This window comes from Microtus ochrogaster, chromosome 5 (genome assembly GCF_000317375.1).
Source record: "Microtus ochrogaster isolate Prairie Vole_2 chromosome 5, MicOch1.0, whole genome shotgun sequence".
In the NCBI taxonomy this organism is placed as follows: Eukaryota; Metazoa; Chordata; class Mammalia; order Rodentia; family Cricetidae; genus Microtus; species Microtus ochrogaster.
Genome location: NC_022012.1, coordinates 32,255,190 through 32,256,437, shown reverse-complemented (window position 1 = coordinate 32,256,437; position 1,248 = coordinate 32,255,190). Strand labels below are relative to the sequence as shown.

The 1,248-nt window shown below is 35.4% G+C and overlaps 1 protein-coding gene across 1 annotated transcript; it reads left to right on the top strand.

Moving 5' to 3' along the window:
* Nucleotides 1–933, top strand: LOC101999570 (olfactory receptor 8B3-like). Its single transcript, XM_005347475.1, has one exon. The coding sequence runs from the start codon at nt 1–3 to the stop codon at nt 931–933; it is 933 nt and encodes a 310-aa protein (XP_005347532.1).
* Nucleotides 934–1,248: the final 315 nt, after the last annotated feature.

Below are 1,248 nucleotides of genomic sequence, written 5' to 3'. Positions count from 1 at the left end.
ATGGACTCAGTAAATGTCTCTCTGGTGACTGAATTTATTCTGATAGGATTAACAGATCAGCCTGAACTCCAAATGCCCTTGTTCTTTCTGTTTCTAGCAATGTATTTGTTCACTGCCTTAGGAAATTTGTGTTTGATAATTCTGACTGTGCTGAACTCTCACCTCCACACTCCTATGTACTTTTTTCTCTTTAATTTGTCCTTTATAGACATTTGCTATTGTTCTGTGTTCACTCCCCAAATGCTGATGAACTTCATATTAAGGGAGAATGCCATTTCTTATGTGGAATGTATGATTCAAGTATATTTTTTTATATTCTTTGCTGTATCTGAATGCTATGTGTTGACTTCAATGGCCTATGATCGTTACATGGCCATCTGTAATCCACTCTTGTATAATGTTGTCATGTCTCCAAAATTATGTTTGATACTTATGTTTGGTTCCTACTTTATTGCACTTTCTAATGCTGTAGCTAACACTGCATGCATGCTGAGACTGAGCTTCTGTGATGCCAACACCATCAACCACTACTTCTGTGATATTCCTCCTTTGCTTCAGCTCTCTTGCACAAGTACATATGCAAACAAGCTTATAATTCTTGTTACTGGGAGCATCAACATTTTTGTTCCTACTTCAACTCTCTTTATCTCCTATGGTTTCATCCTTTCCAGCATTATCCACATCCGTTCCTCTGAGGGCAGATCCAAAGCCTTCAGCACCTGCAGCTCCCACGTTCTTGCTGTTTCTTTGTTCTTTGTTTCAGGTGCACTTGAATATTTCAAACCCTCCTCAGCAGGGTCTATGAATGAAGGAAAAATCTCTTCTGTTTTTTACAACAATGTAGTTCCCATGATGAACCCATTAATCTATAGCTTGAGAAACAAAGATATTAAAGTTGCCCTTATGAAAAGCTTGAGCCGCTGTAACTTTTGATTATACAAGTTGTATTTATGCCTCTTGGTTTGTCACACACACAGTTTTGGTAAATACACAATGTTTAAACTGTATAATTTAAGTCTATATTTTTTATATATTCAAATTTTTTTCACTTTTTGAGCAATCAGAAATTCTTGGAATATTTGTAAAATTTAGACTTTCTTATCATGAAAGAAATTTGAGTCTTCTCAATTAGATGGAAAACTTCCAGATTTGCTGTTTTCAATTTTTTCACTTCCATGAAACCACCATCAACAATTATTTTTGTGAAATTACTCAGGATGATTTTTTCCATCCATTTGCCTGCAAATT